We start from the raw sequence: 22,355 nt of genomic DNA on the forward strand, positions 1-22,355 counted from the left end.
AATATACTGAAAAAATACCACAATCATAATCAAGAAATTTAACATTGAACTGGAACTATATGTTAGCTCTGTTAGAAATATTTAATGAGGTTTCTAATTATTCAAGCTCTATAAGTGTATTATAATATTTAATTTTAAATCGTTATAATTTATTAGTAGAACAAAGTCTATAAATTGATCAACAAATATAGTAAATGGAACCCATTTTTGTTATACAATATCCATTAACGTTTAAGAAATTCACACTTTACAGTTTGAGAGTCACTTCAAATTTACGATTCACATTATCACTTTCTAAGTATATTATTTACCATTAGTTCTCGGGGTTGGTAACACTTAATCTATTTCGTTATCTACTCAACTCTGTTGTGGTTTAGCTTTTAACCAGTGTTTAGGGCATCTTGTTGAGCCATCAACACAGTTGCAGAGCAACTTAATTTTAGCTTTTGCCACTTTCCTTTAGCACATTTTTCATTTTGCACACCATTTTCCAACTGTCTCGGTTCCGTCTCCGTCTCCGTCTCCATCTCCGTCTCCGTCGCTTTTTCTTTTTATCTCTCAGTGTGTGTGCATAATTTCTAGCTGTGCAAATTGCGTCGCTTAGTTTTTGTTGCCAGCTTTCAATTAGACCGAGGGACGAAGACGAAGACGAGGACGAGGTCGTTTGCCGCATAGTGTTGCAACAGCAAAGCAGCACGGCAACGAGTCGCCTTAGGCAGTTTGTGCTGTTGTTACACTGCTGTTGCAGTTTGATGCTCATCTCGCTTGTCTTTTGTTCTAGAATTGTTGCTAAATCTGCTGCTATTGTGGTGCTCTTGCTTTGGTTGTGGCTGTGTGGCTGCAACTGTGGTTCTTACTTGCGGCTGTGGCTGTCTCTCTCTCTCTCTATGCGTGTGTGTGTGGCAACTTCTTGGACCTGGCTGCACTTTTGTTTCGACTCGCTGAGCCGTGTCCTTAGCATGCCTGCAGGCTGCCATCTTCCCAGACGTTGCTCTTTCCAGAACTAAAACGAGACACTTGGCTTCTGTTGTTGTTGTTGTTGTTCGTGTTGCTGTTGTTGTCAACTCGAGTGGCACTTTTGCATTGCATACGCTGCGCTCAGATGCCGCCGTTCTCAGTTGCTGTTGTTCTCGAAGCGTCAGTTGCATTGTCAGCTTTGCACCTTCGCCGCAGCGGTTGCTGGCTGCCACAGCGGTTGGCTTGGCTTTCGCTTCTTAGAAATTCATTTCGCCTGCTGCATTGTCGCGCAAAAGTTTAATTACAAAAGACAAAATGCACTGGTTACCCCGGCCCCGTCTCCGTCCCCTGCCCAGGCCTTCCGGCCATGGCGAATCCTCTTCGGCCGTGCATCCTTCGCGGCGTTCGCGCATCAGCATTGCACTTTCACCTGGCCTTTGTGTTGCACCCTAACTACCTCTGTGCAACGTCGCTTCCTCTTTTAATTTCTTGCCGCCGCTCGCAATTTCGCTTCACAAGTTTTGCTCATCATAAAATCGTATGGCAAAATCCTCTTTGACAGTTTTAGAAGTCTCCAGTCCTCTCCTTCCTAGAGTTCTGAGTCGTCCTCTTCTCTTCGTCGTCGTCATCGCTTTTTTAATCAGTTGCATGAGTCTTGTGCCTCGCTGCTTTTCACAACAATCTTTTTACCCCTCCGTACCTAAATTGTGTGTTTGTGCATCAAGTTTTTACTATCTTCGTTTATCTTATGCCCCTTCTTGGTTTTCATTATTTGCGGCTTAATTGTTTGAAACAACACCACCAAATGCAACTTAGGGAGCTCTCTCTGCACTCGATTCATTGCGGGAGTCTTTATTTTAGTTTAAACATAATCTTCAAAACTGTTTGAGAAAAGTTTTTGGTGGTTTCTTAATTGTTTTAATTGTGCCAGTGATTGACTGGTGACTCATTTTTGGGCAGTGCATTTATCTGCAAGTCTATATAAATATTTCCAAGTTATGTACTTCTATAAAGGCAATTACTTATATTAATAGATAGCTAAGTTCCAAAGCTATTGTACAACACATACTAAGTCTTTCAATTACAAAATGACATTTTATCTATGCATTACAGAGGCCTCAAGCTGGTTTAGCTTCATGTGAATAAAATGACTTATTAAATTCAAATAATAGTTTGCAATTCGAAATACAAAATATAGCTTTAGCATATCCTTTTGTTTCTTTGGCAATAGACTGGAATTAATCTAGTACACATCTAATAATAGTTTTGCTTGCTTGCTTGATAAAGTTTCGATAATTTATGGAAATTTCAAATTTTAATTAGCAATTGTATTATGCAAATTTAGAGCCAAAGTTTAATTTGCATAATACAATATTTGGGCAAAACTCTCTTGGGAGATCAACAATTTGAGCTTAATGAATGGAAATATTGTTGCCTGTGTTCTTACTTAAACTAAACTATTAAAAACTGGCTTGAGTTAAAAATTACTTAATAAACAAAATATTGTAGTTTACGCTTTTGTTACACTTCTAATTGCTTGAGCACTTTGTAATAGACTTGTTCAACACTTGCTACGGTATATAATAGAGTGTAAGCTGAACCTTTTAATATTCAATACTTTTGCATTAATTATTGAAAATGCAAATGTTTGCCGAGCACACACACACACACATACACTTGACATGCCAAAGCAGAGCCAGGAGCTGAAATAGAAACATTTGCCAACAAGCAATCCAAAGAGAGAGGGAAAAGTGAAATTGATGAGCTTAAGTATGTCAACATAAATTGCAATCACATAATATTCTATTTTGCGAGCCATTCATTACGATGGCATTGTTGTTGCTGGTCGTTTTTAATAAATTTTAAATAAACAAACCGAGACAGTCGGACAGACAGACAGACAGACGGAGGGACAAACAAACTGAAGGACTGACAGACGATGGACAGACGGACATCGATAGATAGATAGACTGACAGCCAGGACACGATGGGAGGAAGAGAAGGAGGAGGAGGAGGAAAGTATCGCGCACTGTAGACAAATATTTGCATTAGATGCGATACTTTTATACTCGCGCGCGTATATCTGTGTATATATATCTTTATATATACTTACATATATATGTAGCTATAGAATAAATGTCTCCCTGTGCGTCGAAGGCCGCGTCAGCAGCCCTCGTCACGGAGTTTGGACTTGTTTACAGCATTTATGCTCAGGCAGCAGCAACAGCAACACCAACAGCAGCAGCAGTTTTGTTTGTTTTATAAATTATTGACACTTTATTGACAGGCAACAGCAACGACAACAACAACAACAACAACTTTTACAACAACAACTGTAACAAGGACAAGAACAACTGCGCAGACGGGGCCGCAACAATGAGCCGGAAAACAATGGCGCATAAAGTTCATTATGTGTTCAGTGCTCAGTGCTGTGCACAGTGGAACAAAAGCGTCACAGCATTGAAAATGTAAAGCTGATGATGTTATTGTTGCACGAACTGTGCGTATCATTGGCTTAATATGCCATATGAGTAGATTTAATTGGCACCTATCCTCTCTCCACAGGCAAATAAACTTTGCTCTTGCCTATCCCACTATTTGCTTTCCATTATATAATAATAAATCCAAATGAAAAATGTTGCAAAACAAAAAAAAACATGGAGTGAATATGAAAGGCAACTAATAAATAATAAATGTTAAAAAATAATAATAAGTCTATTTGACACCTTTGTTGTTGCTTTCGTTGGCTTTAAATTGATTTTTTTGCCATTTTGTTTGCACAGTGCATCTGTTAACAATTGGTAAAGAGGGTATACTCCATCTTTACAATTCTTAAATAAGTATTTATTCATTTTAAGAAATATTGATAAATATTTGGAAATTTCAAATTTTAATTAGCAAATTTAACTTTGGCTCTAAATTTGCATAATACAATATTTGGTCAAAACTCCCTTAGGAGATCAACAATTTGATTAAGAACAAGTTAAAGGAGATTTTTCAATAGAACTGAAATAATTCCGCAATTTATTTTTAAATTTCTTTAAACCTTTTTTTTGCGCATATTATAAATGTACCAAAAATATTCAACTACCAAAATATTTCAAATATACCATTATTATCACATATATATATGTATAAACACTTCGTTTTCGTGAGCAACAGCACAGCTATGATTTTATAAAGTGTGGTTTACAGTCAAAGCCAATCCTTGAAAACACCTCTCTCAGGTATGCTCGACATTTGCTATCACACATAGGAGGTGCTATAACATAGTGCCTGTAGAAAATGTATGTAACAGGCAAAAGAATAGTCTTAATCAGCATAGTTTTGCATGGCTGATTGATATATTTTATTTGTTTAGGATTTTTGCGGTATATTTTAAGAATAATACCACGCTGTTTTGCTTTTATTCAATGAATGTAGTACTATATGAATAAAACCAAATATAGCCTTTGATATACTTTAGTATTTTTGCGGTATATTTTAAGAATATTACCGCACTGTTTTGCTTTTATTTAATGAATAGTACTATATGAATAAAACCAAATATAGCCTTTTATATACTTTAGAATTTTTGCGGTATATTTTAAGAATAATACCACACTGTTTTGCTTTTATTCAAAATAGGTACCGGGTATCTCATAGTCGTGCATCCACGACTGTAGCTTTCTCACTATTTTTTGTGTATGCTTTTGATATATTTCCATTGCACAACGTGCACAAATGCTGACTACAAATGTGAAATGCAAAGTTATTTATTGATATAAATAATTAAATAATTTGTTTGAGTGTTGTGCAATCAAAGAGTACAGTTAATGGCCAAGTGTCTAACAAATTAATTGGCCTCCATCAGTTGCATAAGCATACTCGTATATATGGTTATCAGTCGCAATTGAAATCGGCGTAACATTTAAAGAGCAATCCACTCAAAATTTCATTTATGTAATACCACAAAAACAAAATTAAATATCAACAAAGAACGAAAATTGCTGGTTAATTTATTAGAAAATTTAAGGATAAAAAAATGCATAAATATTTTTTGGCAATTTTTCTTCAATAAAAATAATTTGAATCGGATAATATTGAAAACAATGATTTGCAAAAGTATTTGTAAGTAGTAAGTTTGTAATACATTTTACAAGATCGATGGAGTTAAGTTCTTATGATATAAAAATAGGATCAATTCAAAATGTTTTCCAAGCTATTTTAAATCCGTCTACTTCTCTTTTGTCATTCATTTACTTATGTGGGTTTTGTTCGTAGATTTCTGCGCTCCACAGTTTAATGCCATTTAATTTTTATTTGCTTACACACACGCTCAGCATATTCGTAGTCTTTGTCTGTGATTTTTGCCCAACAACCAACTTCACACTGCCGTCTGCGGCTTTTGCTCGTTTGTTTGATTGTTCCGCAGTTTGTTTTGTTTGCATTTCATCCGTGCGTCGTCGATTGATTTATATCAATATCCGTCAACCATTTCATTATGTAATATTGCACCAGACGATCGGAAGTGCAAATAAAACACAGAAAAGCAGAAAAAAAAACAACAATCGGGAGAGGAAAAAAGCGAGTTAAATCTGTTTGCATTAATTAAAATCACAAACAATCACACGCATCGAGTTGGGGATCTGCGCTCCAAGTGACAAACTGCATTTGTGGTAATAGCTTTGGCTTGTTTATCACGCAATTTATGAAATATTTTTACAATGAATCATTGAAATACAATCGAGAGGCTGCTCGACTAGAAGTACCCTATATAAAGAATAATTAATTATGAAAGCTTGAAAATGTAAAATTTACAATTAAAGCACTTCAAAAATATAACAAAAATTCATTAATTATTTGTAAATTATTTTTTTGTTGAAGCCTAAGCTACCCTTTCGACACTCTAACGCGTTTATGTGATATCGAAAAGGTATCAAAAAAGGGGAATTAAATTGTCATTAAGTGAGTGCTGGCAAAGTGAAGGCTATTAATAAATCTGATTGCGCTGAAAGTCGTGGAAGTACTTAGTATATATACATACATACATATGTATACATATACAATTGGGTATAATCTCAATTTCTCTACAACTAGCACACATACAGTCGTAATTCATACTCAACACACACACATTTTGAGCTGAGGGTCCGCATGTCAATAATGCGAAAATAAAACACAATTTGTCTCAATAAATTTTCAATTAACGTTGAAAAATTTGCTACCCAAAAAGCCACATTGACAGCGAACAACAACAAGAAGAACAAACGGCGACAACAATGGGGCAATTCTTATGGCTGGCACGCCAGCATGTCTAACTGATTGACAAGAAACAAATCAAAATTGAAATGTAAATGGAGCACAATTCGTTGAACAAAACAGCAAACAGAAAAGGGGAGTAAAATATAGTCGTAACAGGAACAGCAACAACAGAAGCGCGACAAAAGCGCCAACCAGGATAACAGAGACCAACAAAAGGAACATTTTGTGGGGGGAGTGCAACTGTAAGGAGGCGTGGCGCAAAAATATAAATTCTGTGCGTAGAGCGAGCGAATTTGAAAAAGCAAAGTTATATCCAGGCAGAAAAAACACTCTTTTGAAAATCCTCTTACGGAAATCCATTTGAAAAGAATAGAAATAAGATTAAGTTGGGCCAGATATGTATAGAGCAGGTAGAGTTTCCTTTACTTGAGATTATTAAATTCCAGACTTCGTTTGATTAAAATTAATTGATCATCTTTTATTTCAAAATTGAATTATATTAGTTGTATTTAATTAGTCTCTAGACATTGTTTTCAATAGAATATCATCATAAATTTCTAAAAAAAAGTCTTTGGAAGAGTCGAAATATTTTGAGTATCTCTGTTTAATATCTTTCTTTTTCCTTTCACCTTTACTAGTACTTTTGCAGCTTTTGAATTAAAGCTAATTTTAAGCAAACTTTATAACATTTTCTCCTTTAAGTCTTATGTTTAGATCTAAGCTCATTACTTTCATTATCCGAAATTTGTATCTTTAAGGTGGTTGAGATATACAAGTTGCATTGAAGTCAATTTTCTTTAGAGATTTCTCCCTTTTTTCTACTCATAATTTATTTCTCAAATCATTTAATAAACTCCCCAAAAATTTGTGGATCTTTAAGCAAATGAAGCAGTTTCCCCTAAACATTGTCGGAAATACAGTCGAGTGATTATGCACAGAGACTGTGAAAAGAATCAAAGGATCCACTCAAATTGCTATTAAAAGTGCTCTTCTAAATGGGGCAGAAGGGAGGACAACCCTGCAATTGAGTGTTGCCAAAACAAAGCAAAAATAATGTAGAGTTTATGGCTGCCATCAGTTTAGTCAGTTTGCATTCTTCACTCTACGCTTCTCTTCTCCTCTCCTCACCCCACTTTCTGGTTGCTTCCTGTTCCTCTTCTTGCATGTCTGCATGCAATTGACGCATTGCTCTGTGTCCCTGCCCCGTCCCGTTGCATGCTCTTGTTTCCGCCCTCGGGGGCGGAATGAGGATAAGGATGACTTTCCACTTAGTGGGCGGCATCAGTTGACAGATCAACAGGATATAATGAACATTATGAAATGGCGATGGCTCCGCAGAAGCGTGCGCTAACTGGAATGGATAAAAGCACAAATCGTTCCCTTTCCCATTTTGGATTTTCTCCTACTCTTACTCTTCTACTCCACAGCAGCGAGTACTTCCCGTTAGCGAGTCAGTATAGCCAGTAATTGTTTGTGCGCGTTTTGCGTCCCTTTGCCATTCAGTCATTCAGTTAAGCAAACAATAAGCAGCAGCGATGGGTCCACAGGAACTGCGCTGCAATCAACATAATCGCTGTGCAGGAAAAAGGACTCTCGACTCTCCGACTCTCGCTCTCTCACACTCACACTCACTCACTCTCTCGCAGACCAAGCCCAAGAGGCACAGGAGCCAAAAGGCAGCCAGAGCGAGAAAAGCCAACAGCGGGCATGACAATTTCAAATGAATGTTAAATACCAAAAAGCGAATGTTGACTGGCAAAGGCAACAAACGCGGAGGCGGAGGCAGAGTCGCTGCTGTTGCCGCTGCTGCTGCTGATGATGACGACAAACAACAACAATATAAAAACACATTTTGCTAGAGGCAAACAACAACCACAAAAGCGCTGCCACATGCTGCGAGAAGCCTCAACATAATAACAGAAGTATATATGCAACAGAGGCAGCAACAACAACAATAACAACAATAAGTTGCATAAATGCGCAAAAAGCAAACGCACAAAAGGACAACGACAGCAGCTGGCGGGAGGCAACAGAGTGGGCAGAGGGACAGAGGGACAGAGGGACAGGCAATGTTCGCTGCTGACGTCATCAGCAGTAGAAGCTGCAACAGCACTATTGTTTGCCTCATGTTGCACCAGCAAGCAGCAGCGGCAATTGCAACAAGATTTAATTGCCTCACGTTGCCGGCTCTGCTCCTGCAGGATATCAACCTGAAGCTGCAGCTGCAGCTGCACGAAATGCCCGAAATACAAAAAATAAAAAACAAAAAGAGAAAGAGAGAAGAAAAACTCGTCCAAAAGCTAATTAAGCTAAAAGTCAACGGGCGCGCAACGTGCAGCTGGACATCGCCTGTTTCTGCTGCCGCCCCCCTACTGTCCAATACCCCCTTTTAACCCCACACAACACCTCAGTACCCCACCGATCCCCACGCCCCGTGGCATTCACATTGAATGGAGGCGCCCAATGCTGCTGCATTGAAAAGCCGGAAACTGCTTGGGAAAAAGTTTGCGACGCGCCAACGAACGACATTCATTTAAAATTAATTAAAAGAAAATTCGCTCGACTGTGAAACACAAAGACAAAAGAACAAGAACCAAAAATATATAAATTAAGTGGCGTCACTTTTTCGCCTCTTTGTAAACGATAATTAAATGCTCTTCACCAGGCATTATTATCGATGGCAAATTATCAATCGGGATTGCGATAATTAAACGCATATCGTTCTCAATGAATTTTATATAAAAAAAAGTCCGATTTCACTTTGCATGCGAATAATTTCACAGATATTTCACGTTCTCTCAAAATGAAGCGTTTTATTTAATAATTTCCTAATTGGTTTAATCTGACTTTCTGTGTATTTTTGCAAGTTCTTTTTTGAAGTTTTAGTTTAAATAAAAATAACTATTCGGTGACTACTTACATTGTTGACAAATATTGAGCAAATCTTTACAAGTAAATCTGAAAGATAAAAAATAATTCATTAGTTAGTTATAAGAGTCATTCTAAGAATTAAGAAAATAATAATAATTAGTTAAGAAGAGTAAAAATAAAAATAATATATGAAATACTTTCCCAATTCCCAAATTTATTTATTTAAATTGGAGAAAAAGAACATTTAAATTTAAAAGTTATTATAGTTGATTTTAGAACTTTAAGAATTATAACATAAGTTAGGATTAGTTAAAATAAATGAATAAAAATTAGGAGTATTATCAGGATTCTCAAATTTATTTATTTAAATTAAAGAAAAATTAGCTAAGAACTCTAGAGAATCTTTTATCTAGGAACTTTATAAAGACTTTAAAAAACATAATATAAAAATATGAAAATTTAAATTTAATTATATTATATAATAATTAAACAATTTTCTTAAGAGATAAACAATATATAATTTCCCAAACTATTTGTGCCAAAAGCGTTTTCAAAAACGATTAACTCGTTATGAAAAGGGCAATGAAAATGCGAAGTAGGCAAATAAAATCGGAATATGCGAATGGTGAAGTCAACAGGGCGGCAATATTTGCTTCTTCAGCTTTGGCTCCTGTTGCTCCGGTTTGCTCCTGCTGAAGACGTGGCCATAAAAATGTTGTACAATTAATGTTTATTAACGTTCGGCATTTCGACATTTCGGCCTGGCTACTGGCTAATTGCTTACGTTGCACGTAACGTGTCTGCTCTGCTGTCTCCTTGCCACACTTCTTCTTCTTCTGTAGCAACCACCGGATACTGTTAAGTGGCTGTAAGTGCGTCTCAACTGAAAGTGGTTTGGTTCAGTTTGGTTGACATTGTCGTCGTCGTCGTTGTTGTCGTTGGCATTGCCGAAAAGTGAACACATTACATTTAAATTTCCATTCGTGGCGTCTCGACGGAAGTCTAGACGCTGAGCCGGCAACGTGACTCAGACAGAGACAAAAAGGGGCGGCTGAGCAAAAAGTTGCGAGATTCTGTCCCTTTTGCTACTTATTGTTGTCATTCAATTTGCAATTTGTGCAGCGGCTCAACTCCATAAATCTTGTCGAATTTCTTTCGAATTGTTTTGCTTGAATTTCCGGCATTTTGTCATCTTCCACAATGCGAACATAAAATATTCAGGTCTGAGGTTCTGCCACCAATTTCTCTCTTCTTTTTTCCATTTTGTCTTTTTTTTCTATTTATATTTTGCCAGCCAGTAGTTAATAATAATTATTCAATGTAATCAAGCTTTGGGCTACAGATTGATGTTTGCTTTCAATTTATTTTCAAATTGTTTTTTTGGCTTTGTGCATGTGAAAAATTCATATATATTGAGTTAGTTTTTTTTTCGCCAAGCCGCAGGCGCAACTCACACAGCAGGCGCATCGTGAGGCTTAAATTGGGTTTAAAATTACAACAAATGTTTTCATATGTAGAGTAACTGCAACTATCGAATTTTTCATTGAAAACTTTGCACACAAGTTGCCACAGTTTTGTAGCTACTGTGAAAAGTAACCAAAAACGAGAATAGAGAATGTTGAATTTTGTTAACATTTTGTCGCCGACACCAAAAAGGCTTCATTATCATCATCTTCTTCGTGGTTACACTTTACTTGTTACTCTTCATCATTATTAGCATTGGGAGCATCAAAATGTTGCGCTGCTTTTCAGCATTTTTATACCGACTTTCTAAAGGTAGAAGGGTATTTTGGTACATACAATAATAACTACAGTATGCAAATTGTAAAAGTTATTTAAGAAACACTTTTGTATGGGAAAAAGAGTTTACTTAGTTTTAGTAGCTTTGACTGACATTTTAGTATGTTTGATATTTTATGTATATTACATGCCTTGGTATGTTTTTAGTATTTTCACGGTATATTAATTCGGTATATTTTGAGAATAATAACTCTCTGGTTTGCTTATACTCAAAATCGGTAACGGGTATCTCAAATCTGGTATATATCTGGTATATTTGGTATTTTATGTATATTTCTAAAGGTAGTACTATGTCAATATACCAAATATATGCCTTGGTATGTTTATAGAATTTTCGCGGTGTATTAATTTGGTATATTTTGAGAATAATAACTCTCTGGTTTGCTTATACTCAAAATCGGTAGCGGGTATCTCAAAGTCGAGCACACTCGACTTTAGCTTTCTTACTTGTTCTTATGAAAATTGAAAATGATCCTTTGCAAATATTTGCGCTCGACTGCGGTGACCAAAACGCTGTTGTTGCGTTGCCATATGCTAAGTTAAAAGTGTCTGGCAGCGACAGAAATAATTAAATCAGGCACACACACCCATACACACACCCATACACACACCCACACACACACACCCGTACACACCCGTACACACACATTTTCATACACTTGAAGCAAAGAGTCAACAAACAGCAGCTTGAGCACAGCAAAAAAGCTGTAGCTACTTTTAAGATACTCGTTCTACTTTGGCAATATAAAAGATACAGCATATGTGTGTAGCTTTAACTCTTGGATGAGCTGCAGCTTCAGCTATAGAATTAATGCACTTGTTTTTATTGTGCAAATCGTGTTTTTGTGTGTTTGCTTATCTGAGCGAATGATTTCAGAGCGAACAGCTGGCTGAATTTATTTTAATACAATCAAAATAAATCAGTTTTATTTGCGGCATCAAAAAATATACCGAATTTATTTACTCAAAATATTTAACGCAAATTTTAAAGTGAGCATTTCGTTTTCATTTATTTATATTAATATTAGAATAATGCGAAAAATGGATATAAAAGTTGGCTTAATAACTGAAAAGAAAATCAGAATTGGCACCGGAATTTTGCAATTATACGAACAACAAGGCAATTGTGTTCAATAAATTATAAATCATAATGCACTCCCCATATGCACAGCCAGAATCGATGAGGTCACGAGAGCTGAAGCTCGATCTCTCGCTCATCTGCCAAAATGCATAACCCAATTTCGCTGAAATTTCATTAAAAAGAAAACACACACACACACATGCACACTCACAGAGTTTCGGCATTCTGAAGCATTCTGAAACACACATGAGAGTTTTGGCCAGCAATCGGCCGTCTTTTTAACTGACAGCTGCAGTCAGTGGCAGTCGGACATGCGGAGAGACGGAGAGAGGGAGCAAGACAAGTAAAAGCACAGACCAGCAGACAAATAGGCAAAATGGATAAACAGACAGATGGAGGGACAGCTGTGCAGAGTGAAGGCAACACCTACAGATTGCATACAATTAGCAGCGACAGCAGCAACCCTCTGCATTTTTATTCCTATCTATATGTATGTTTTTGTATCTGTATCTGTATCTGTATCTGTATCTGTATCTTTGGCTTCGTTTGCACTTGTATCTGTGGGCGTTTCTATGTCTATGCATTTTTTTCTACCCGCTACCCATAGTGGGTAGGGTAGTTCCACTTTGTGACTAGAGGAAATGGATGAAACTGACAGAAGAAGGCATCTCCGGCCCTAGTTAAAGTTAATATTCTTGATCGGAGTCAAGAGACAGAACGATATAACCAGCAATCGGATTTTAGTTGCTGATAAAGTGGAATATTTTACACTCTGTGCTATATTTTGAATATAGCTCTGATTAAATATACCAAATATTTAATTTGGCATATTATAATAATATACCAGATATGTCATTTGGTATATATTTTTTGTATTTGTGTGGTATATTCATTTGGTATATTTAACAAGTAATACCACACTATTTTGGTGTAAGCTGGTATATTTTGTATTATATGGTATATTTTGAATGTAGTTCTGAAAAAATATACCAAATATATAATTTGGTATATTTTTGATACTTTTGTGTAATATACAAAAGATGTCATTTGGTATATATTTTTTGTATTTGTGTGGTATATTCATTTGGTATATTTTATAATTAATAACATTTGGTGTATTTTGGTGTTAACCAAAATGGGCAGCGGGTATCTCACAGTCGATCACACTGTACAGTAGCTTTCTGACTTGTTTTTTTTTTGTAAATGTCTGTCAGCCATTCTAATTTGCATTTCTCGCCGCTTTTGCCTTCTACAAGTTGCAATTGAATTTTGACACGGACTCTCGGCTATCTTTGGACAGCTACCAATGCCCATTATCTGTACTTTTTATGCGCCGAGACAGGTGAGCGCGGGCCACAAGGGGGGCAGGAGGGTTGCTGCTTCTGCAGCTGCATGTTTTATGTATGCACAATGTAAGCCAAAAAGCGCGAGCTCCGATTGCGCCTCAAACTATGCAACAAAACGCCACACACGAGGCAGTTGCAGCAGCAAAAAAAAACACACAAAAAAGGTTGATGATGATGAAGCTGTGCAGCAGCTTGGTGGCAAGCAAGGCGCAAGTTGTATGCAACAACATGCAGCCTGAAAAAGTATCTGAAAACTTGAACTTTTGTGCGCTTCTCAACTTAACGACTGAAGAGAAGAGTGGTGAGGAATGGAGGAAGAGCGAAGGTTTCGCTTGTCTCTCTCTCGGGTGCCCGCATTTCTAGCTGCTGTTTATTTTATTTTCTGTAAGCAAACGCCCTCCTCTCCCTCCTTCGCCTGCCACATGCTGCTTGCCACATTCCACAGCAATGCGCCCCTGTTCCTTGTTCCCATGCAACACATGAAGCTCGCGCTATCTGTCGTCGCCTCGCAGTGCGAAGCAGTTTTTCATTTCTATTTTCATTCTTTCTTTTTTGACTCGTTTTGCAACGCGTTGAAAATGCGATTTTCTTGTAGAATCGCACAATCCTTATCCTCAGCACTTTCCACACACACATACACACATACATATGCAGTGTGTGGCTGGATTACCCTCTTATAGACACACGCATGCAGATTTTTTGGAAGCCAACATGCCACGCGCATTTTGCTTACAGCTTTACTATCAGCTGCAACTTGCCCCTCGCCTCTGTTATTGTATGTAGCTGCTGCCTGGTTTTACTATCTCATCTCATTGCAGACATTTTGGTTTGTTTTCCACGTCAAATACCCTGGAGTCATAAACCTTTAAGGGGTGTATGAGACGAGTTATATTAAACATATTTACAAATTAACTTTATTTATAAATGAATTATCTAAAGCTTATTTCAAACATTAAACTTTGCTTTACATTTTCTTCACAATTATTTCTTCCTTTACATCAACTATAGCGTATGTTGTCAGTCTATCATTTTACAAACTAGTTGCCTGGCACTTTTTTGCAGCTTGATTCGGCAGCGCATTAAGCAAATTTCTTGCTTTTTGCACATTCTCTGCACTTTTATCCCAGCTTGTTTTGTGGCCAATTATGTTTTTTGTACATTGTTCGTTGTGGTTGCCTTCGTTTGGCTCTTTTCTTTCCCCCGTCCCCCTTTCTCATTCCCATTCTCGATTCTCGTTTTCATTTAGGTTTTCGTTTTCCTCGTCCTCTTTGATTGACATTTGACGTTTAAATGCCAAATTAGCTCTCTGCTTTGCTTCGGCTTTAGGTTTCAACTTTTTTTACAGACTTCTTTTTTTCTACTGCCTTTCTAGACATGTTCTTGGCCCTAAGTTTCAGGCTAAGCAAAAGCTACTTTAAAAAGTTGTTGCAACTACAACAGCTGCAACGTGCAACGAGCAACGATTGTTAAGTGAAAAGCGTAATGAGTGGAAAAGTTTTGTTCTCAGCAAGCTTAATTATGTCAACCCAAATAGATTCGATAGATGAACAAGTTAACAAATACGTTGAATTTTGTGGCAGAATCACGTTGAAACTGTTCGATTGGGTTACACTTGCAGTGGGTTGCATTACGTAAATCAAACAAAGACACAGTATTGACATCGTGTTCATTTAATATGTCAATAATATAACAGGGATAAGAGAAATCGATTTTATGAACAGAGGCTTGCTGTAATTACGAACAATATGTATTAGAGAATGTATAACTATAATTTTGCTCTCAATAAATAAATTAATTTCTTAGCAAATTTAAGAAAGTTTTAAAGTTTTCTTTCATTTATTACAGTAATCAATTTTATGTGTATCTGCATTTATTGCTGACAATTTTATAATCAATAGAATGCTGCCATTGCTTTTGAAGAAATGAAAAGTGTCTTGAAATTGCTTTTGACAAATGCCAAGTTTATCACAAAAACATATTTCAAATTTACTACATACTTCAGAGTTCATTTTTGCAGCCAACTGCACACACACGTTCATTTGCCAAGCAACTGTTTTTTCTTCAAATAAATGAGTACAAATTTATGCGCGCACAATAAAAAATGTTTAAATATCAATAAAAGCAAGTTTCTGCTTTTAAAGTCAGTGTGTGTGTGTGTGAAGCTAACGAAACAGAAAATGAAGCAAAGGCTGCCAGATGCTGGTGGCATGAGGCAGCCTTAAACTAGTAATGGCAACTCGGCAGCGGTGCATACAACAAGTATAAGAATGAGTATTCGTATGTGCTCAATAGCGGTGGCGGTGGCGGTGGCTTTGGCTGTGGCGTTGGCGGTGGCGACGGCGTCAGCGGAAAGTTCAACTACATAAACAAGTCACGTGTGCAACGTGCGAAGCGCAACGAATCGCAACGAATGAAACAAGAGCGAAAAGTGGTGAAACAGGTGGAAAACTTTGGTCACAGCACCTTCAGACGGTTATGTGGCGCGCGCTTTTGTTTCACATGCTTCGTCGTCATCGTCGTCGTCGTCGCTGCATATTTCACACCATGTGGCAACGCTGGCAAGAAGTTTTCATCCGCCCCGTGCGCCCGCTGTTTGCCCCACGCAACAACGACTGAAATAACCGCAATGGAAAAACACAAAAAGATTTACTACTTTGCAAAGGTGCCACTCCTCTACCTTCATAGCCGCCCACTTATACACACACATACACACACACACACACACAGTCAGGCAACACAACACTCCCAGCACATTCCCAGCTGGCAGTAAAATAGTAACTGACGGCATGCAAATTTGTTTGCATTCAGAGCGCAACAGCAACAGCGCCATCTGTCGGCAAATATGATTATTAACTATGCGATACCCTCCACTCCACAAAAGAATTATTCATACGACTAGTGCAACGAAGGCAAAGTTCAGCAAATGTAGTAAAAGTATTTCCTATGTAAGGAATTTTCTTACTTTCAATAAGTTATGAGATGCAATATTATGATTTCTTAAATGAATAAGCTGAATCTAATTTTTTTTATTTTCTTTTATTTTCTATACAAAATTTAGTATTAAATACTAAATTTAATTTAGATAAAACGACGAATATAAGTACTTATTATGCGACTCTTAACAATTTGATTGCTTTGAAATCCATAACAATATAAGCAAAGATTGTTGGAACAAATAAAAATTAATTTTAAATTGAAGCTACTTTTATAAATATAGTTTGATATTGTATAGATAATAGAGTCTTAAATTACAGACAATGAGTTTAAAATTAAATTGAATTTCACTTTTCATAAATCCTATATTTAAAAAAAGATTCTAGAAAGCAGATCCTTTTAGATTTTATACTCTTAATACCTCTAAACACCTTCTATTAATTTATTAATTAAATTTTGAAAATTCTCTTACTAGTACATCGTTCTCCTTTTCAATTTCATTTATAATATTTTGCTCATATATAGATTAACTTTATCTAGTTGCTGCAGCAATTCAATATGCTATATAGCTCCCGAATTTGGTTACAGGATATTAACAACAAGAGCTACAACAATTTTAACAGCAAAAGTAACTGCAGAAAATGGCAATGGCAATGGCAAAATGGCAACTTGCAACATGCTGCCATGCTGCAAGGCTGCATGCTATTCGCTATAGCTACCTGACTGCCTTTTATTATTATGGCTCGACGTTCTTTTGCTCCATGTTGTTGTCGCATAAATTTTGCGGCTTCTTAAGTCGCAAGCAATAAAATAATATTAGCTGCATAGTCTACAGACATGCTGAGAGAGAGGAGAGAGAGAGAGAAAGGGGGAGAGACAGAGCGTATGGTGCATGGTAATGGCGATGCCGGCGCCGAAAAGTATGCAACACGACAATGCAACGTTGGCAATGATTGCAGCAGGCAGGTTGAGGCAACAATTCGGAAATGGCGCCGCCCCAAGACAAACGCATTTGTCGTATAATTTATGACATGGCCTTAGGTGACTTTTCTGCTATTGGAGGAGGGGAAACATGGGGGGTAGGGGGCAAACAAAACACCATCACCAGCTGGTGCTATGTGTGATTTGGTCGTTACCTTTCCTTTTTTTTCTTCTTTTTTGTTTTCTGAAGTGTTGCATGTTATTTATGAGACCGAGGGTAATCAAACTGCATGTCAAAGCCATAAACGGCTCAAACAACCCTCTGCACTGGCCATCAAACTGTGTGGTTAAGTGTGCGAAATGTGTGTGGCTCGTAATCAAAGCAAACACTATAAATCTTTATAGACCTTGTGCATGGGTTGAGGTAAGTGCGGCTCTCAAACGTCAAGTTTATTAGCCGGAAGTGATTGTTAAACTGCATATAAATGGCATTTACTTGAATTAATTGAACTTATGGCCATGGATTAACTAAGACATGCGATTAAGATGAGCTTGTTAAAATAAGTATGCATTAAACTATAGATCTTCATCATCAAGCAACTAAATCTTAGTTTGTATGTTTTAGAGTAACTGTAGTGCCTGCCCTTAAACTGTAAATTCTAGGCATAAAATCTGTTCTTATTATAAATGGAAGAATTTTCTGAAGAGCCATAAAATATGTAATAGATACGCAGCGTGAGTGACTCAAACTAATATTTTCATTTCCTCCTTCCTGAGTGCATGCCAAACTGATAGAAATTGCTGTCAAACTTTCATATAGGTTAATTAATGCAGGCATCAGAATAAAGAGCCAACTCTTTCTATTCACACACGTTGCTCACTTGCGTCCCGCACTTGCGTCCATTCTCCTCTCCCACCGAATGCCTGCAATTTCTCTCTGTCCCTTGCCGTATCTTCGACTCTGTCAAGTGTCACAGCTGCTCAGCTCTTTTCCCAAACTGTCATTATGGGCTTGAAGATAAACGACTCTGAGAGTCTGTGAATTTTGTTCCATTTTGTTTCCGTTTTTGTTATTTTTGCTTCCCCCATCACCCATCATTTGGCTTGGATTGCAGCTGCAACACCAACACCAACTGCAAGTGTCTGCAGTTGAAGAGGAGAAGCAACCCGCGCTGACTTTTCATACGGCTGCCGCTTCGTAACAATTTAAACTTTTGACTATTAGTGAGTGAGAGGTGCCCGCCGGGTTTTGCTACTTGCTCGTCGTCGTCGTCGTCGTCGACGTCAGCGTCGTCCTTGCCAGCCGAGCTGTAAAAATAGTTGCAAGTTTGTGACATCAGGCAAAAGTTTTGGCCAGCTGAGTTTTTGGATTGCCGCCCCACTCACTCGTTAAACCAACAACAACCAGCGAGCAAGCGAGCCCATCGATTGACATGCGCTGGCCTGTCCGGTACTCAGCTATCCCTCCTCACCCTCCTTTATCCTGTTTGTCCCCCTGTCCTCCCCCCTTTTCTCTAGGCAAGCCCATTGTCATCAATCTGCGCAAAGTTTGTCTCAGTTTTATGAGCGGTTTTTGCTTCTTTTCTCGCTTCCGTTCCAACGCAAAAATGTTTGTTTATGGCATGTCAACGCCTAATGACGCGCCCATTTTTCATTCAACTCAAATGGCCATATGGGCTCTATTCGTGTTCCCCTTAGAGTGAGCTACTACCGCTCAATGGCAACTTTATTTAACAGTTTAATGTGAATGGACGTTATCACTAACGCATGTTTGAAAGTTCCATGCGATGACCTATAATGGGTATTGTAATTATAGATTAACTGCTATTTTAGGAATTCTGGTGATGAACATAAAAAAGTTTCAAATATTTGATTGTCGAATTTATACAATTTCTACATAATGAATTTCTACTCCAAACAATATGCCTTTGTGGCCCGACGATCCGTTTTTCCATTGCTAGTTTTCTTCAGAGTGTCAACTATGTAAACGCCTGCACTTACTTGAAATAAGCAACCTTAATGTGCTTTGCAACATAGTTCATCACATATTGAATCTCCAGCTTGGCTCCGACTTTCTTAACAATAGCAGCAGCTGCTTCTTCATCCTCGTAGGAATCAAACTGCTGCTCAGCTAATGGTAGTCGGAAGGTCCCAAGTCTGGTGAATACAGCGGGTGGGGTAGCAGCTCCCAGCCAAGTGTTTTGATTGTATCCTGAACCAGTTTTGCTTTGTGGGCAGGTGAATTGTCATGAAGCAAAATTACCTTGGCCCATTCTGGTCGTTTCTCGATCAATGCATGGTTCAAATTGATCACTTGTTGTCGGTAGCGATCAGTATTAACGGTTTCACCAGGTTTTAGGAGCTCGTAGTACACCACACTTTTCTGGTTTTCTATGCGTTCCGCAAATCATCACTTTCTGGCACAAAATTCGACATTTTTAACACGATTAAAAAATATATTGTTGTCTGTTCAATGACTTGATGTATACTAAATATGTTTCACAGATGTAATAGCAATCAAAATAAAAATTAATAAAGGCTCGTTCACAACAAATGTTCCCTAACGAGACATTTCAATCTAGCGGCTCATTTCATACCGGTACACCTGGTATAATTTGTATCCTAACAACTAGCAATGAAGTTAGAGTAATATACGATAATTAGATTTTTAATGGGAGGTAAAAACCATAAAACTTTTATAACCATGTTGATAAAGTTATATAATGTCAATTATATTACGTTATAAATACATAAAATGTTAAATTTTGCAAGAGGGTGTTAAGTGATAACGTCTATCAAATTGCATCGTGCTGATAAATATATCTTAGGCAAAGACAAAGTTTTAGCAAAATTGGATATGCTTGTAAAATGAAAGTAATTTCACTTGTCGAAAAGTTCATCGATGGAATAATTAATTGGCATAAACTGTTTATTTAAGACGCTGATTTCGAAACTTATTTATCAAATTGCCACAACATATATTTCGTAACTCTGCTATAATTTTATTAAGAACATAATGAATAATTATAGCTACGATTATTATGATTACTTTTCATCTCTGGGCCAAGCAATATGCCTTTGTTGCCCGACGATCCGTTTTACCATTGCTAAGACGTTTTAGATTTTCAACTATGAAAACGCCTCCATGAAGTTGTAAGTAATCAGCGTGAATGCGCTTTGCAACATAGTTAACCACGTCCTGGGGCTCTAATTGGGCTTCGACTTTTTTAACAACTGCTGCAGCTGCTTCGTCATCATTTAGGTCATTTAATACACCAAAGATACAAACTTCAGAGACCTCTGGCATTTCGGAAATAATCTTTTCGATTTCGTTAGGATAATACATGATATTCTGATATTTTAACATGTCCTTTTTACGATCAACTATAAACAAGAAGCCATCTTCATCGATGTAACCCAAATCTCCCGTATGATACCATAAATTACTATCTCGAAATTTTCGACTTTCCTCAGGATTTCCGTAATAACCAGCCCAATATCTATCGCTGTATACGCAAAGCTCACCTACTATATTGGGACCTTGAGGTTCATTCTGTTCGTTAATGATCTTTAACTTGACGTCATCAATTGGGCGACCTACGGAGCCGGGCTTTTGATCAAAATGATAGTTTGAAATAATTCCTGCACGAAACTCCGTGAAACCATATCCAAAAATTAGCATACATTTAGGAGAAAGTGTGCCACGGAATCTGTTTTCAACCTCTAAGGAACAGCCAGAACCTCCGTAAAAATAATAGAGTACACTATCCAGGTAATCCTCTTTAAACTCGGGACAGTTCACCATCTGCGCCATTTGTGGAGGAGGTTGCATTATCAACGTCACTTTATATTTCTTAATCAGTCGCAATACATGAGAAGCATTGAATGGCTGGTCAGTTATTATGCGAAGAGCACTTTGAACTCCGGATGTTAAAGTTATTAAGAATCCAGATACCCAATCCAAAGCGCTTGTCGTAAACAAAACATCAGAAGTGTTTACGTAACTACAGGAAAGATATAAATTTATAAAACCCAAATCATCGAATTGGTGTCATTTCACTTACTCAAGAACATTTTTAATTGCCTCCTCATTGGGAATTGTAACAGCCTTTGGTGTTCCCGTTGTGCCTGAGGAGCAAAGAATAGCCAAAGTTTGATTCATTCCCTGTTCGAGACGTGCTGGTTGAAATAATGGATCAACTGGAGTGGCAAGCACTTCATCAATGCTAATGGAACCGTCTTTATGATTCCTCATTGTCACAATCTTCAGGTTCAAATGTTTTGTGGCTTCTTTCACCTTCTCATATTCATCGCCATCGCAAAAAATGATCTTTGGCGTGGTGATATCGTAGAGGGTATTAATATTGTCTTGCTCGTAGTTTACGTTGGCTGAATGGAAAGCCATGCCGTTAAAAAAACAGGCATAAGCAACCGCGAATAAATGAGTAGTATTCCGAGCTATAATTCCAATTATATCCGATTGTTCAAGACCTAAATTCCTTAAGTAACTGGCTACACGCATCGAGTTTAAGAGGAGTTCCTCTCTTGTCAGCACTGTATTCTCCGTAACAGATATCTTTGAGTAAAAATAATAGTTGCGCTGATCACTAATGTCCTAATATATAATTAGTATAATTTCTAACGAACCTGTGCTACGAGTTTCGGATGACGTTTCATTTCATGGAAAATAACCTGACCAACTGATAAATCCGGAGAGAAATATGTTGGTGGCTTTTTCCCAATCCAAACCTTCTCGTCAGAGTTGTAGGAGATCTCTGGTGTGTACTTCATTTTAACGTCGTTTGCTGAATACTTTTGAGCTCACTTCTTGGTCGGTTCACTCTATTTATACACCACTGACAATTATATAATTGCTATCAAGTGATAATTTTTATTAGGAGGTGAAAATCACAAAACTTTTTCAATATGCATAGCCCCATGTTAATGGGTTAGATAATTTCAATTATATTACATTGTAAATACATAAAATGTTAAATTTTCAAGAGAGTGTTAAGTGATAAGGTCTATCAAATAGTCTCGTGCTGATAAATGAATCTCATATGCTCAAAACAAATTCTTAGTAATAACATATTCTCTTGAAAAGACAATTATTTAATCCGATTGGTCGAAAAGTTAACCAATTAGACTATGGAATAATTAATAGGTTTACATTGTCTGTTTATTTAAAAAGCTGATTCCGA

At 37.3% G+C, this 22,355-nt stretch overlaps 2 protein-coding genes across 4 annotated transcripts in view; one reads left to right on the forward strand and one right to left on the reverse strand.

Annotated features, from left to right (window-relative positions):
- LOC132793285 (hemicentin-1) overlaps window positions 1-22,355 on the forward strand; it is a 129,692-nt gene that overhangs the window by 15,385 nt on the left and 91,952 nt on the right. The gene's annotated exons all lie outside the window — the stretch shown is intronic.
- LOC132797099 (uncharacterized) lies at window positions 19,957-21,956 on the reverse strand. Its single transcript, XM_060808609.1, has 3 exons — window positions 21,802-21,956; window positions 21,219-21,730; window positions 19,957-21,158 (listed from the first exon to the last, which is right to left on the reverse strand). The coding sequence occupies exons 1-3, from the start codon at window positions 21,943-21,945 to the stop codon at window positions 20,207-20,209; spliced, it is 1,608 nt and encodes a 535-aa protein (XP_060664592.1). The 5' UTR covers window positions 21,946-21,956; the 3' UTR covers window positions 19,957-20,206.

The sequence above is a fragment of the Drosophila nasuta genome, chromosome 2L (genome assembly GCF_023558535.2).
Source record: "Drosophila nasuta strain 15112-1781.00 chromosome 2L, ASM2355853v1, whole genome shotgun sequence".
Classification (NCBI taxonomy): Eukaryota; Metazoa; Arthropoda; class Insecta; order Diptera; family Drosophilidae; genus Drosophila; species Drosophila nasuta.

Coding starts and splice junctions, on each gene's coding strand:
- LOC132797099 (XM_060808609.1), bottom strand. CDS start 21,945: ATGAAGTACACACCAGAGATCTCCTACAACTCTGACGAGAAGGTTTGG. Junction 21,731..21,801: donor ATCCGAAACTCGTAGCACAG/GTTCGTTAGAAA, acceptor TTTTACTCAAAG/ATATCTGTTACGGAGAATAC. Junction 21,159..21,218: donor GCAATTAAAAATGTTCTTGA/GTAAGTGAAATG, acceptor TCTTTCCTGTAG/TTACGTAAACACTTCTGATG.